The sequence below is a fragment of the Etheostoma spectabile genome, unplaced genomic scaffold (assembly GCF_008692095.1).
Source record: "Etheostoma spectabile isolate EspeVRDwgs_2016 unplaced genomic scaffold, UIUC_Espe_1.0 scaffold00001416, whole genome shotgun sequence".
Lineage (NCBI taxonomy): Eukaryota > Metazoa > Chordata > Actinopteri > Perciformes > Percidae > Etheostoma > Etheostoma spectabile.
The window spans coordinates 40,138-54,362 of record NW_022602749.1 but is presented as its reverse complement, the minus strand read 5'-3'; the positions used below and the strand labels follow the sequence as shown (position 1 = coordinate 54,362).

Here is a 14,225-nt window from a genome sequence, read left to right as displayed (position 1 = left end):
AACAAAAGCCAGTAAAGAGCCAAAGAGTCAGAAGCCATCTTCAACTCCAACGGTAGTCACAGCAAGAACTGAATTGTCCATTGTGGAAAAGGGAAAGCTTTCACCAACCAAAATAGTATCAAAGGGTCTGAAACTTTCCTCTGTACTGGCTACCACAGAAATGATGGATGTCAAGAAAGGATCTGACAGTCAGACAAATCCAGTGCATTCCAGAGAGCAAATTGAAGCTGCTGTTTTAGAGGAATTTAATATACCAGCCAGAAGGAAGCCAAAAAGTCTCGACGTTTCCTCAGCTGTAGAGCTAGTCTCTGCTCTGGGTGGAAGTATTGACCTGGAGTCTAAGGAGACTAAGGAAGAACCAGAGAGTGGCAAGGCTTCAGTTGGACAGGTAGTCAGAGTAGCCACTGATACGGCTGTTTTGACCAAAAGAAAATCCAAGGTTCTAAACGTTTCCCCAGAACTTTCTCCCACAGAGCTGTCAAAGACCAAGCAAGACCCTGACAGTCAGAAGCCATCTTCAACTCCAGAGGTGGCCACATCATCAACTGAAATTACTGTTGTGGTAAAAGGAAAGATTCCACCTACCAAAGAAAAGTCAAAGGGTCTTGAACTTTCCCAAGAACTTGCTACCACAGAGCTTACAAAGTCCATGAAAATGTCTGACAGGCAGAAGCCATCTTTAACTCTAGATGTGGTCACAGAACCAACTCAAATAACAATTGTGGGAAAAGGTAAACTTTCACCAACCGGAAGAAAGTCGAAGGGTCTGAAACTTTCCACAGAACTTACTACCACAGAGCAACCAAAGACTAAGGAAGATGCTCACAGTCAGATGCCATCTTCAACTCCAGAGGTGGCCACAGCACCAACTAAAATGACTGTTGTTGAAAAAGGAAAGTCCAAGGGTCTGAAACATTTGCCAGATCTTTCTCCCACTGAGTTGACAAAGACTAAGGAGGAGCTTGACAGTCAGAAGCCAGCTTCAACTCCAGAGGTAGTCACAGCCACAACTGAATTGTCCATTGTGGAAAAAGGAAAGCTTTCACCAACCAAAATAATGTCAAAGGGTCTGAAACTTTCTTCCGAGCTGGCTACCAAAGAACTGATGGATGTCAAGAAAGGATCTGACAGTCAGACAAATCCAGTGCATTCCAGAGAGCAAATTGAAACTGCTGTTTTGGAGGATTTTACTATACCAGCCAGAAGGAAGCCAAAAGGTTTTGACACCTCCTCAGTTGTAGAGCCAGTCTCTGCTCTTGGTGGAAGTATTGACCTGGAGTCTAAGGAGAGTAAGGAAGAACTAAAGAGTGGCAAGGCTTCAGTTAAACAGGTAGTCACAGTAGCCACTGAAACTGCTGTTTTGACCAAAAGAAAGTCCAAGGGTCTAAATGTTTCCCCAGAACTTTCTCCCACAGAGCTGACAAAGACCAAGCAAGAGCCTGACAGGCAGAATCCATTTTTAACTCCAGATGTGATCACATCACCAACTGAAATTACTGTTGTGGAAAAAGCTAAATGTTCACCAACCAAAATAATATCAAAGGGTCTTGAACCCTTCTCCGTACTGGCTATCACAGAACTGATGGATGTCAAGAAAGGATCTGACAGCCAGACACATCCAGTGCATTCCAGAGAGCAAATTGAAGTAGCTGTTTTGGAGGAATTTACGATACCAGCCAGAACGAAGCCAAAACGTCTTGATGTTTCCTCAGCTGTAGAGCCAGTCTCTGCTCTTGGTGGAAGTATTGACCTGGAGTCTAAGGAAACTAAGGAAGAACCAGAGAATGGCAAGGCTTCAGTTGGACAGGTAGTCAGAGTAGCCACTGAAACGGCTGTTTTGACCAAAAGAAAATCCAAGGTTCTAAACGTTTCCCCAGAACTTTCTCCCACAGAGCTGACAAAGACAAAGCAAGAGCCTGACAGTCAGAAGCCATCTTCAACTCCAGAGGTGGTCACATCACCTACTGAAATTACTGTTGTGGTAAAAGGACAGCTTTCACCTACCAAAGAAAAGTCAAAGGGTCTTGAACTTTCCCAAGAACTTCCTACCGCAGAGCTTACAAAGTCCATGAAAATGTCTGACAGGCAGAAACCAGCTTTAACTCCAGATGTGGTCACAGAACCAACTCAAATAACAATTGTGGAAAAAGGTAAACTTTCACCAACCGGAAGAATGTCGAAGGGTCTGAAACTTTCCACAGAACTTACTACCACAGAGCAACCAAAGACTAAGGAAGGAACTAAAATTACTGTTGTGGATAAAGGAGAGCTTTTATCAACCAAAAGAATGTTAGAGGGTATGAAACCTTCCTCAGAAATTGCTACCACAGAGCTGATGGATGTCAAGAAAGAATCTGAAAGTCAAACATCTTCAGTGTCTTCCAGAGAGCAAACTGAAGCCGCTGGTTCGGAGGAATTTATCATACTAGCCAGAGGGACGCTGGGGCCTGAAGTGCACATTTTACAATTAGATATACAGACCAGTCCAGAGGAGGATGGAAACACATCTATCACAGGAACAAAAAGGATCAGTCCTCTTCAAACAAGTCTCCAGAGAGAAGGAGTAGCAGAAAGCAAAGATATGACTGCTGCAGTTAAGATGACTGCAACAGAAGTACGAGAAAGCAGGACTGAATGTCAAGACAATGTGGTTCAAACGGGCCAACCCTCTCCTGCTTGTGAAGCATTGCCCGGAGATGAGGCAGGGACAGAATTTGTAGAAATAAGCATATCTGAGCAACATATGGTAAAACCAAGCCAAAGTAAAACCCAACGAGGGCTCTTCATGACCGTGCAGGAAAAACCCAAAGTGGTCAAGAAACATGGTGTCCAGGAACAGCATCCTACACTGTCGACACGTGGCATGGACAGTGTACCCAAGAGCTTGGATGAAAAATTGGTTACGATAGAGAAAATCCATATGGGGCCTGAAGTGCGTATCCTACAACTAGATATACCAACCAGTTTGGAGATAGATAAAAATACATCTGTCACAAGAGCAAGAGAGCCAAGGATGAATGTTGGTCAAACACGTGTCCAGTGCGAAAGAGCCTCAGAAAACCAAGATAAGACCACTGCTGATGTTAAGCAAAAAAAGGCTGCAGTTAAGACAAGAGTTGAAGTGCAAAAAATCCCAACTGAAAGGCAAGGGAATGTGGCTCAGAGTGACTCAAGTCAACCCCCCTCTGTGTCTGCAAGGCCGCTAAGTGATGCAGAGACAACATTTGAAGAAATACGTATATCTGAGAAAGAGACTGTAAAACCAAGCCAAACAGTGATTAAATTAGAGCTCAGGAGTACCACACAGAAAGGACCCCAAGAGGTCAAGGATCATGACGTGCAAGAAGTAAATGCTAACATGTCGACAACGGACGTGCATGATGCACCCCAAAGCCTGGAGGAAAAGTCTATTCGGATGGATAAAATCCACAAAGGTGCTGAAGTGCACCTTTTACAACCATGTACACCTGTGACTATAAAGGAGCATAAAATTGCATCTGTTGCAAATAGCAACATAGCAAAGGCTCCAATAAGTATCCAGCGTGAAACAGTGCCAGAAAACAAAGACCTGACTTCAGATGATATTCTGGCAGAAAAGACTGTAGTCAAGATGACCATGGCCGAAGTCAAGACCAATAAAAGACCCAAAGAGGTTAAGGATTGGAATGCACAAGAAGTGCATGTTAAAGTGTCCGCAAAGGACGTACATGGCTCACCTGAGAGCTTGGATGAAATGTCTTTTAGGATAGAGAAAATCCACAAAGAGGTTGAAGAGCACATTTTACAACCAGGTACACAGGCCACTATAAAGGAGCATAAAATCACTTCTGTTGCGATAGCAAAGGCGCCAAGGATTGATATGGGTCAAACAAGTATCCAGTGCAAAACTGTGCCAAAAAACAAAGACCTTTCTTTGGCTGTTCAGCCAGAAAAGACTACAGATAAGATGTCCATGGTCGAAGTAAAGACCAAAGAAAGAAGAAAGGATCGCATTATCCATGAAAAACATGCTGAAGTGTCAGCAGATGACATGCATTATGTACCCAAGAGCCTGGATGAGAAGTCTGTTATAACAGGAGATATCCACATCAGTGTACATGATTACAAAACTGTCGCAATAGAAAAGGAACCTAAAATGGAATTACGTATTCTGTTTAAGACAGGTAAAGAAAGCAAGGATGTGACCACCACTGACAAGTCTTCAAGTGAGAAGACCCAGGTTGAAGTGCGAGAAAGCTTTACAGAATCCCTGTCTGAACCCAGTGTTGTCCCTCGAGACCAAACAGAGAGACACACAACAGATGCAAAGGAAACTAAGAAGGAAGAGAAGGAAGGGAAGAGGACAATTCAGGAAGAAGAAAGAGAAAAGATGGTCAATGTGGATATACTAAATGCTCCACTCCCAATGGCCATGACCTCCACCACTGGTGAAGGGATGCTCCAGAGAATGGATTTGCCACAGGTAAGACATACTTATTTCCACACAGTGTCATTTTCCCACATTATCTAGTTTATTCTAAATGAAGGACCGTCCCCAGGAAACCCTTGATTCATTATAGTAGTATATAATGAAACAGAACTAACTCACCAATATTTCACATGTCCATAATGTATCTCCACTGGTTTACTGTCAAAACCCACCCAAGTCAAAGGTTTCCTTGGTACAAACACTGTATCAAAGAAATGGACCATCCATTCCCCTTTTTGAATTGCTATATTCACCCTTCAAAAAGCGTCAATGCAGAATTCCTTTGTAACTACAATAGAAGACAAGTTGTGTAGACCGAGAGAAGAGGGAAAAAAACAATATCAATTGGTGGAGCAGTGGATAAGACACATGCCTTTGGTGTGGGAGACCTGGGTTCAATTCCCACTGCGATTCATCAACCAATGTGTCCCTGAGCAAGACACTTCACTTCACTTTTCAGCTAAATGTACTGTAATGTAATAATTAAAAAAGGAAAAGTGCTGCCATCTGTGCCACCAATGGTTTCAGTTCCTCGGGGTAGTAATTTGAGCTTCCTCATACATGTGATCACTGTCTTGCTAGTTAAAGGGGGTAAGGCTTTGTACACCTCCAAACAAAAAGTATAATTCAAATGGGATTGACCTGTTTTACAAAAAGTTCTTTTCTTAGCTCAACAAAAACGTCATACAATTGTATGTTAGAATTTTTCCTGCTGGTTTTTTGTGTCCACAATGTGTACAAGGTGTACAAGGCTGACACAATATCACCTGCATCACTGCAGGCAGTTCAGAAATATTCAACTGACATTATCTGGGGTGAGGTAACCCTGGTAAAAGGACTGCCCTCTCAGGAAAACAAAGCTCTAGCCGAAGCAAGCATTGTGAAGACTGAGAAACGTGTTTCAGAGATACCAGAAGGATCTACCACGAGGAACATTTTCATAGAAATACAGCTATTCTCAGGGACTGGACCCAACAGCCAACTTACTGAGGTATCATCATTTCTGTGTGCCTTAGTGTCTTTTTTGAAACTGCCCTAGGATTTACCAAAGTTAATGAACATTAATTATCTGTTTAAATAAAATGATCAGATCCTTCACATACAGGCTTTAAGTGCATACAAGGATACGGGTGTAATGAGCATACTGTCAGCATTGATGGTTTAAATATAGCTCATAGTTGCGTTATTTGGCCTCTTTTTCATCCTTTTTGATGCTCCACGTGTATCAAAAACCAGGATATATTCGCAGTATTCCTTTTATAAAGTTATAGTTATTGGACCTATTCATGCACAAATAGAGAGATGTTAGAGTGAGTGGGCTGCCAGTGCTGGACCAGTGCCCTGAGTGGTGGTGGTGGGGGGGGGGTACGGTGCCTTGCTCAACAGCACCTGGCAGGGCCAGGAGGGGAAGTAGCACCTCTCCAGCTACCAATCCACACTCTGTACTTTGGTCCATACGGGGACTGGAATCGCCAACCTACCAACCCAACCCGGCTCCCTACAGATGCAAGGCTTTGGTGATTTCCCACCTACGTTACAAACCCACTACTAATTTGTTCAAGAGCAGCAAGCGACGTCCGTGTCTGACCTTAGTCCCTTTTTTTTTTGCTGAATGTGTAAGTTTTTTTCTAGCAGTACAATCACTGATTGAAACGTCCTGTGGATGCTTCTTCAGGTTTTCAGCTATGTCTTAACCTGTTGCAGCAGTTCTCCTTGCCTCCAAAACTGAACACTGCTGTTGTCCTTTTTCAGTGGTGCTGTGAAACGCATCACTCAAGCTACTGTCACCAGACTACACCATTTTGTGAACACAGCCAAACCAAGAAATTCAGAGAGAGTTTTGTGGAGCTGATAGGCTTACTTAGCTTTGTATCAACTCATTTGACAATGGCTTACATGTAACGGACAACATTAGTATTAAATAGTCAAACACCAGAGATGGGGACTCAAGTCTGAGACTTGGAAACGAGTCACACTTCAGACTGGACTTGCGACTTGACCCAAAAGACTTTAGACTTGACTCGGACTCAAGCTTTGAGACTCATCAACAACCTGTCATGCAATTATTGCTTTTAAAATCTAAATTTATTCATATATTTCTATTTTCTTTTATTGGCGCATATGAATTGGGGAAATTTATGGCAAGCTGCATATCCCTTGTTGTTTGCCGTAATATGCAACGTAACGTATGCGCTATGTCTATGTGCGTGCACTCATAAAAAAATACATTGACGACGGCACTACCTTTTGTCATTAGTTTTGCTTTCAATAACTTGGTAAACAGTGGCAGTAAGCAAACGGCTACATGCAAGGTGTGTGGTACAAAGATAAATGATGCCAGATCAAAAACGTTGAACTTCATCAGGTATCTGAAAAGGCATCCAAATAGGTCAGTCACTTGCAATGTGAAAGAGGCGTGACATTTAGCAAACATTGCAAAGTGTTGTGCTAAGTATGGGAACAGGCAAATTGTATCTTTATAGTCAGTAGTTGCTGAGGCTCAGACATCCATGGCGCACAGGAGGTGGGACGCACAGATCCATCTCCCCAGGAACAAACGTTGTGGTATTTTAGTACCCGGTCCACCAAACACTGGGCTTTCTTGACTGTCTTAATTCTGCACGTATTTGTGTTACTGTAGTCCTATTTACTGTTTCATTATTTTATCCACGCGTGGTGCAGCGGATCCGTGCGCATGTCACCTGCTGCGCTGGGCCCCAACGTCCATCAACTCCCACCAGGTCTGGATCTGTTGCAGGTCGGTTGCGGCCATGACTGACAGCTAAAGTCACGAGGATGCACAAGATCTTGCAAATTCACATAGAATAGAACCACAAGAACAACAACAGTTTGTTTCCATCCAGAGGAGTAGAGAGGAAACAACTGTTACGCATCCTGTGGAATTTGGGGGTAACCTCTCCTCCTCTGAGTCGGATCTCCCTTGCGCTAGACTCGGTTTCACTGAGCGTACTAACACTTAGAAATGAAATGGCATTACTTCAGTGAGTTCAAACTGCTTATTGTGCGTAATTTGGACTGATACTGAGATGCATCAGTGTTGTTCTGTAACTGGTGTGATGCTGCCACTATTTTCTTGGTTTCCACTTTGACATTAGACATTTTTTGAGTGATAGAGACATAACATTTAGCAAATATTGTGACAAGCTAATCATCGCAAAGTGTTGTGCTAATCCTGGGAACAGGCAAATTGTATCTTTATAGTTTTATCCATATGATGACAGACTTAGGTTAATATTTCACCAGGTCCGAGGGCTAGAGGGATGTGTTAAGTAGAGCCCATAATGTTATCCTACAACTAATTTTGATACTGTACAGTATGGATGGTAGCAACAGGACATGCTTGAATTCTTAAGATTTAGCAATACAGTGTTAGGGACAGATCAGATGGCAAGAGAGACTTGACTTAGACTTGTTGCAAAAGACTTGAGACTTGACTTGAACTTACCCCTTAAAGACTTGAGACTTGATTTGGACTCGAGCTCAAAGACTTGAGACTTGACTTGGACTTCCAAAAAAATCACTTGTGAACATCTCTGTCCCACACTATTGCTTTAAATTAGATAATGTTTGGACTTGACCAAAACCCATTTGGCCATTAACTGGAATTTTGAGACTCCAGACTCTGAAGTGTTTCTGTGTGTTTAGGGTAAAGCACTTGAGGATGCCCCAGAGGCTCTGATTACATCCACCATTGATCTGGATAACCGTCTAAGCAGACTGGTTTCTCAAGTCCTGAGCTGCAAGAACCGCCCAGCTGAGCTCAACCCAACAGCCATGTCCCAGCAGCTGAAGGAGGCTCAGGTGCGATTCCAAATGACTAACTACAGAAATAAAAAAATGCAGGCAACAGATTGATACATAAATATTGGTGCACAGCAGGTTGGGTTATAATGCCAAACTACCTAATAAATTGGACATCTCTAATGCTTTTCTGTACCAGCCTGTTCCAAAGGTGGATATTACATATAACAACAATACACATTTGTCAAAATAATTGCAATAGACAATTACAATGGTAATGGTTAAAATAAACAGTCATAGCATTTTACTTGTGTGTAGGTAACAATAAGATAATCTTAAAAAACATTTCTATCAAAAGTACAGGGTTTGAATAATTGTGTTTACTTTCTCTTCTTGAGTACAGCAATGCCAAGAGACTGCCCAGGACCAGGTGTCATTGCTCTCTCAGCTGAGAGGAGCTGATGCTGAGAACAAGGATGCTCTGGAGCATGTGGAGGACCAGTGGAGCACTGTTGCCCAGGATGCAGCTGCTGTCATCCAGAGTAAAGAGGCCCAGCTGCTGCTGGTGACTGATCACTGCAGACAGATCAAAGCAGCCAGGACCACGCTGGAAAGACTGACAGCAGAATTGGATGCTGTCAGAATGTGAGTACTCATCTGAAGGTTACAGTTTAAGGGACTATACAATAGGTTGCATAGAAATAGAACGCATGGCGTCATACTCTGAAAGCCAGGCCCACCGGAGGGGAAAATAATTGGCGCAACAATATGCAACAAAAGGCTGACACGCTAACAAAGTGCCTGTAGCTAGCTAAACACTTTAGATTTGCCAGAGGATTATTATTTAAGCAACCCATGTCTAACAGAGATGACACGTTAGCTGTTAGTAAACTAATGTTGACTATGTGTTAGCAAGCAAGGATTGATACTTCGCCCCCTTTTGTTTAGTTTATATATTAATGATTTGCCGTTTGTTTGCACTGAAGTCCAAACACTTCATATGCAGACAACACCGTAGTATATGTGCATGTCAAGACAAAACATCTGGCGGCCGCCAAACTCACCACAGCTGTGGATCAGATCACCGATTGGCTAAATCGTTCTTCGCTTCAACTTAATGTAGGAATGTTTTTCACAAAAAGACAATGTGACATTGTGTCAAAAATAACCGAAAACATTATGATTGTGCCACAATTTAAGGATCTGGGCATTATTATCGACTCTAATCTTGCTTTAAAAGCACATATTAAGAAAGTGTGCAATAATAATAAGTCAAGTTTAGCCTAGCAAATTTTATATTAAATATCATATATTAGAAATGACTTTTAATGCTTCCAAATAATTTATGGATGCCATGATTATGTCACATCTAACATATTGTCTGACAAGTTGGGGACAAACTAACTGTCAGAATTTGTGTCTTAGAACCCAAAAGCAGACAAATAGACAGTTCAAAGATTAAAAATAGTTTATTCATAAACTGGAGAATAGCTGAACGGGGCTGATAAAGGAATTGTCTCAGGCAACAGAGCAGGCAGTTGACACAGGCAGGGATGACAAAGCATGCAGGCTGGTGATGGCAGGTGAATAGTCGTGTAAGGTCGAAAAACAGCAGAACTGAGTGGTTTCCTTAAGAGTGCAAAAATAGGATTAAGGCAGATAAGGCAAAAAACATCGGAATACAAACAATTCAGATACTGATACTAGCTGGATTAATCTACTAGACTTAACAATCCTGCAAAGAACAGAGAGCAGCCACAGCTTCAAGGTCCCATAACAGGGTGCTCTTTGAAGGCTTTAAGATAGACCTAAGTGGTCCCCTAAAAATGAATACAGTCCATTTAATACCATATCTGAAGTCTCTTTCCCAAAATTCAGCCTCTGTGCAGAATTACAGCCACTAGAGCCAGTCCCACAATGAGCTTTCCTTAGTATGTGCCATTTCTGAGTCTGTAGCTTTTGAGGCAGTTGGCCTTCACCAGCTGCCACTTTGCTCATTTGAAAGCTATGATGGCTCTCTCTCATGGGTGGGCCAAATTCTCTGGGCGGACAAAGCAGAGAAAGGGGAAGTAATCAAGATTGGCCCATCTAAGCTTTAATTTTCTCAAAGGCAGAGCAGGATGCCCAGGGCTCAGTTTACACCTATCGCCATTTCTAGCCACTGGGTGGACCATAGGCAGGCTGGGGGGATTCATATTATTGTTACAAAACGTCATAAAGTTAAATTGTCATGCTATGGGACATTTAAGACGCTGTGCTGATGGGCCATGGGAAACAGGTGAGTGATTCGAGATTTCCTGAAGCCGCGAGCCATCCCAAGAGCGGCCGGCACACACACAGCATTGTGAGAGAGGGAAAAAGAATGAGGAGAGGGAGAGGAAAAGAAAATGAAGCCTCCTGAAAAACCACTTCCCCATCTGTGGCTTTGTGACACTAACAGCTGATCATTAAAGCCATTAGCTACTCTTTACAAGAAAACACTCAAAGTTTTGGACCAGAAGTCAAAAAGCTTGCATCGCTGTATTATCGTAAATAACCGTAAACTGCTGAGTTGAATACAAAAACATCTGTCTGGTCTACAAAATTCTGCATAACACTGCTCCTCCTCGTTTGAACTCTATCATAACCCAACGTAACAACAGTAATCAGATTACTAGAAGCCCCGCACAAGGTGACCTTCTAATTCCATTCAGAAAAAGCACATTTGGCCAATTATCATTTTCTGTTACGGATATACATAACTGGAATTCATTGGCCACTACTATCAAAGAAATGCCTATTCCGCCTTTACAACACACCTTAAAACATGGCTGTCCAATAACTATTAATGCACAAATTAAGCTGTCAGATATGATGTGTGTTCCATGTGACATAGTCATTGTTGCTGTTGCTCCATCTCTGTTGCCTGATTCCGTTATGTCTTGTATGTGCTTTCAATGTGGCCTCTGAGACTTTTTTCTTTTTATTTCTCTTAAATTCTAATTCATATTGTCTTTACTGCATGGACTGTTTTAATGCCAGTGCCATTATCTGTGCTTGTTTGTTTAAGTGCCAATTCTTTGTATGTTACCCTTTTTCCTTATGCCTGCTATTTTTATAGATGTAATGTAAGTCATTTAAATCTGTTAATCATTCTATTTTAAGATGCCTGTTGTCAGCTGGCCGGGGACTACAACTGTAAATTAGCTGTAGAGGCTAAAGCTGCTCCTTTTATTGCACAGTTAATTAAGGGGGACTGTCCATGACATTATGAACTAATAAACTAAACTAAAATAAACTAACCTAAGGATTCCCTTACCTAACCTGCTGATTCCCCATGTCTGTACCCACTTTTACCACTTTTTTTTTGGTTTTTTCAGCTTATGAAAACTTAAGTGATGTATTTATTACATTGTTAATAGTGCATATCATTACACAGCAATTTTAAGGTGTTTTTCTGTTTGCTAGCAGACAGAATTAACAAGGAGCAATCTTCATACAAAACAAGTGAATGGAGAGCAAAGAGTTGTTTTCCTTCTGGTGGGGGTGGGATGTAAACGCACTCTCTCTCTATAGCGAACTAAGAAGGAGCAAGACTGAGTCAAGGCTAAAAATTGGCAGAGACCGAAAGAATAGGAGTGTGTCATTTTGTATGTTAACATTAAATGAAATGTAACTCTTAACACACTCCCTCACACTCATATCTTGTTCATCTTTAACAACTGTTAACTGTTTTTCTTTCAGGTCCCCAGAGGAGAGCAGTTCCAAGGAGGCAGAGCGACTGGGCTCCTTACAGAGGAGTATGGAGGAGAACAGAACAGTACTTGGGGAGTTGCTCGTGACCCATACCAAGTTATACCCCCACCTTAGCTGGTCTAAGCAAGCACTCGCACAGACTGAGCAGAAGAACCTGCAAGAGAAGTGGAGAGGCCTGGAAAGAACTTTGGAAAGAGCATTGTATCACACAAATGTCTATTTTCATGAGACCAGCAGCCTTTGCTCGGCAATATCAGATCTTCAGGAACATTTGGAGACAATCGGCAAAGATCTTGAAGAAAAGTCTACTTCAGTTAATCAGTGGAACTGCAAGAAGGCGCAGCAGCTGATGGTGGCAAATGCTGAGGTTAAAGCTGCCTGGCAAAAATACCGTCATCTGCAGCAGCTATTGGAGGTGCTACTCCTCAGCTCACAGAGGGAGAAGGATACAACAGAGATACAGCAGGGGCTTCAGAGCGTCAAACACCAACTTTGCAACACAGAGGAACTAGTGTCTTCTCAAACTCAGAGCAGCAGCAACGTCATCATGGAGAAAATTATGGTGGTGATGAGGGATGGCCTCGTCTGGGCAAAGCAGACAGAAAGTGAGATTGATGGCCGGAGGAAAAGGGTCGCTCTCCTCCCCGAAGAGGTGCACCGGCAGCTCAGAGATCTGAAGAAGCTGCAATCTAAGGTCATGGCCAAACAGGGACAACTGGAAACACTGGTAGAGGAGGTGACCGATCTTCTTCCACAGCTGGACGAGACTGAGGAGGTGCCCACGGTGCGGTCCTCTCTGAAATCCCTCCAAGAACTCTCAAAGTGGACGACTGAGAAGCTAGCCAAGGCTGTTAGAGAAATAGAGTCCGGACTGCAAACCAGAGAGAAGCTGTCAGAGCAGATTGCTGACCTAGACTCCTGGGTTTTGGCTCATCTGTCCAGAGAGGCATCCAGGAGTCCAGACAGTGAGCTTAGGAGCCCAGCTGAACTGGACCGCAGAGTTCGTCAGATCCAAGAGACCCTGGCTGAGGCTGAGAAGCAGGCCGCTGTCTGTGAGGCTCTTCTAATGAAGAGTAAAGACATTGCCTCTGAACTCAGCATCACAGAGAACTGTCAGCTTTTTGACAAGCTTACCAACCTCCAGAAGGACATCAGAGCCATCAGTAGCTATGAGAAGGCCAACAAAAAAGAGCTGGACGAACTCACCCAGACTCTAGATTCCAGTAAGAAAAACCTGGTCGCCATAGAAACAAGCCTGAGGCAGATGTTAGTAGATCTGAGTAGATACAGGTTCCCCATCACGAGCGAGTCCCTGCAAGCTTTGGAGCCTTCGAAACACATGATTTTGGAGCACAAGTCCCAGATTGACCTTCTGCAACGGTTTATCCCCCAGGAAAAGATGAGGGAACTGTACTCAATAATTTCTGAACTTCTCAGCAAAATGGTCACCTTGGAAATGAAAGCGAGAGGTCATGAGAGGTACCTGAATAACAGGCAGTGTGTGGAAGACCTTAGGGAGAACATTCAGGAGCAAGTCCGTCAGGCCAAAGATGACAGCCTGGCGCTGGCCGAGAAGTACCAAGTCTGTCAGACCCTCCTCGTCCAAGTTCCTCTTATAAAGTATATGTCTGAGGAGGCTGGCTCCAAACTCCAGATGATCTCCACTGATCTTTACCCGTCACAGTTGAGCACAGAGCAGCAGAGACTGAAACAAAACGAAGGGAGCCTTGACACCTTGGAGATGATGCTCTACAACAATCTCAGCATCATGGAGTGGAACCTGCTGAAGGATCTGGATCTGGCCTCAGAGAAGGCAGCCACTCAGACCTTCCTCTGGAAGAAGCAGCAAGAGCTCCAGAAACTCCCCATGTTGGAGCCAAATGAAACAGAAATTAACAATGAATACCAGAGGATCCTGTATTTGAAAAAGACTGTAGAGTCCAGAATGAGAGCACTGGAGGTTCTAGAGCAAAAGAAGGGAAAGAGACAAGGACATGGATCCCAAGATCTGATAGACTTAAAGAATGCAGTCCTCTGTGAATGTGACTCACAAATGGCAAGTTGTGCTGTTCTTGTTTTTTTTAATGAAAAAAATGTTTTATTTTTTATATTGAAATGTTTTTAGTTTGCCAATGACTTTTAATGAAATATAAACAATTATAGAGAAGCATTTGCAAGTTAATTTACAATATCTTTCTTTTTCTGACAACTATTTTATTCATCATTACAAAGTGAAACCCACCCATCCTGTAATCTGCAG

The 14,225-nt window shown here is 42.8% G+C and overlaps 1 protein-coding gene across 1 annotated transcript in view; it reads left to right on the top strand.

Annotated features, from left to right (window-relative positions):
• LOC116675020 (uncharacterized) overlaps positions 1-14,225 on the top strand; it is a 130,958-nt gene that overhangs the window by 85,050 nt on the left and 31,683 nt on the right. Inside the window, exons 58-63 of the mRNA XM_032507143.1 lie at positions 732-3,505; positions 3,836-4,462; positions 5,211-5,459; positions 8,135-8,290; positions 8,634-8,875; positions 11,954-14,021. Coding sequence (XP_032363034.1) covers positions 732-3,505; positions 3,836-4,462; positions 5,211-5,459; positions 8,135-8,290; positions 8,634-8,875; positions 11,954-14,021 — 6,116 coding nt within the window. The remainder of the gene's footprint in view (positions 1-731; positions 3,506-3,835; positions 4,463-5,210; positions 5,460-8,134; positions 8,291-8,633; positions 8,876-11,953; positions 14,022-14,225) is intronic.